The sequence below is a fragment of the Atta cephalotes genome, assembly GCF_000143395.1.
Source record: "Atta cephalotes unplaced genomic scaffold scaffold00018, whole genome shotgun sequence".
NCBI classification, from domain to species: Eukaryota; Metazoa; Arthropoda; class Insecta; order Hymenoptera; family Formicidae; genus Atta; species Atta cephalotes.
Window position 1 is genome coordinate 1,562,041 of NW_012130082.1, and position 1,919 is coordinate 1,563,959.

The following is a 1,919-nucleotide window of genomic DNA, read 5'->3' on the forward strand; positions in this document are numbered from 1 at the left end:
TATATATATATATATATATATATATATATATATATATATATACATCTAACTGCGATTTTTTGCGCGAAAACAAGAAACTTATTTCTTACTACTTCTTTAATAAATTTTATTTTAATGATTTAATCTTAGAACGAGCTATCAATATTGAATGATACAGTATATATTACTATATATATTGATATATATATTGATATATATATTGATACGTAAATTTTACATCCGAGGAAGTAAATTACTCCTAATGTGACATAAAATTTACTTTTATTGATAAATATTTATCTATCTTATTATTTTTATCTAGATATTTATAAGATAATTTAAATAATCTAATTAGTCAAAGAAAAGAAAAATTAAGCAGATTATTAAATTTAATTCTACTAATCATTGAAAGCATAGCTTGATGCTCAATGATTTCGTTCATTTATACATCAAATTTACATACAAAGCGTCTTAGGATAAAACACATTGCTTTTTATAAAAATATTCAATTAACTATTAGTTCTTGGATATAATCATAAAAATAAATAGCATAATCGAGTAGGCAAATTATAATACTTTCATAATGATTAAGTTCTCAATATTGTTAGCTGATAATTAATTCTTCATAGCATATATTATCAAACTTGATCTTTCCTTACCTCTGTCGACGATCTTGCCGAAAAGATTTTTTCCTCTTAGAAAATTTTTCGTCGAGCAATTCCATCGCCTGTTGCGAAACTGATGTTGACATTCGGCGATAGCTTGGTTCGCACCCCTTGACACTGACATCAATACTCCCGGATTTTCTCTAGCGAGCCTCCTCTGTTTTCTTCTTAGGGTGGCGTAGACCGGTTCCATGTGTATGGAACCTGCTGACATCGGTAAAAAATTGTTGGGTTCGCCTGCTTTTGCAATACCCCTAAAAAAATAAAAAAATGACATATTATTTTTTATATTCTTCACATTTTTTAATAAAATAAAACTTGCGATAAGAAACACTTATAACTAACAAAAAAGGAAGTAATATATTATGTATAATCTAAATGACAAATAAAAGAAAAATAGATTTAACAGAAATATGGAAAGAAAAAGGAGAAAGCAAAGTATATAAACAGAAAGATGTGATTGTTGAGAAAACCAATTTTTTATAATTTGTCAAAAAAAAACAGCCGAAAGTGATTTTTTTGAGTGCAACTATTGAAGTCTCTTCATCTCGAACACACAATTTCTCGGAGTTTTATTGAAGGACGAAGTAGACCTGGCTAGCATCGATGGAAGCAGACTTCGACGGCATCAGCTATACGCGGAGCGTTAAGGACGTGTTTTCAAACAGGGATCAGTGTTAATGAAGAGCCTTTGAGTTAAAATTACTCTCGTGATCCAGCGGTATTACTCCAGCAGTACGTAGTGCTCCTTTCCGGGGGAGCGTAATCCCGATCGTATATCCTCGACACAAGCGTTAAAATGCACATAGTATGCATGCTTTCGTGAAATTATCAATTTATATGCAGCTGCGTTTGGCCGTGCTTAAGCTAGCCCCGGCTCCGGCAAAGAGCTTAATGCAATGCGATCGCCGGTAAATTCCCTTAATGAGCCTCTGTATAGTCGTTCTGGCGAGCGCCGTGCGCGTCGTTATCGTGTTTGTCGCGTATTACATGACCGTCGTAATGTAACACACAGGGTATCGGGCCATATCGCGCGAATAAATTTTAATTACGCGGCAATTCTGCGAATGATAATACGCATCGTCATCCGCCGCGATTGCATTTGTCCTATCCGATCCACAGCGCGACAGGTGCGATCGATCTGGTAGAGAAACAACTTCCAATTTGCGCTAAATAGAGTTTTAATCAACATTCAATTCTTACTTATAAATCTCTCTCTCTCACACACACACACACACACACACACACACACACACACACACACACACACACACA

At 34.1% G+C, this 1,919-nt stretch overlaps 1 protein-coding gene across 1 annotated transcript in view; it reads right to left on the reverse strand.

Annotated features, from left to right (window-relative positions):
* Positions 1-1,919, reverse strand: part of LOC105618733 (protein Wnt-1) — a 28,330-nt gene that overhangs the window by 14,437 nt on the left and 11,974 nt on the right. Inside the window, exon 2 of the mRNA XM_012200264.1 lies at positions 639-898. Within this exon, the coding sequence (XP_012055654.1) occupies positions 639-898 (260 nt within the window). The remainder of the gene's footprint in view (positions 1-638; positions 899-1,919) is intronic.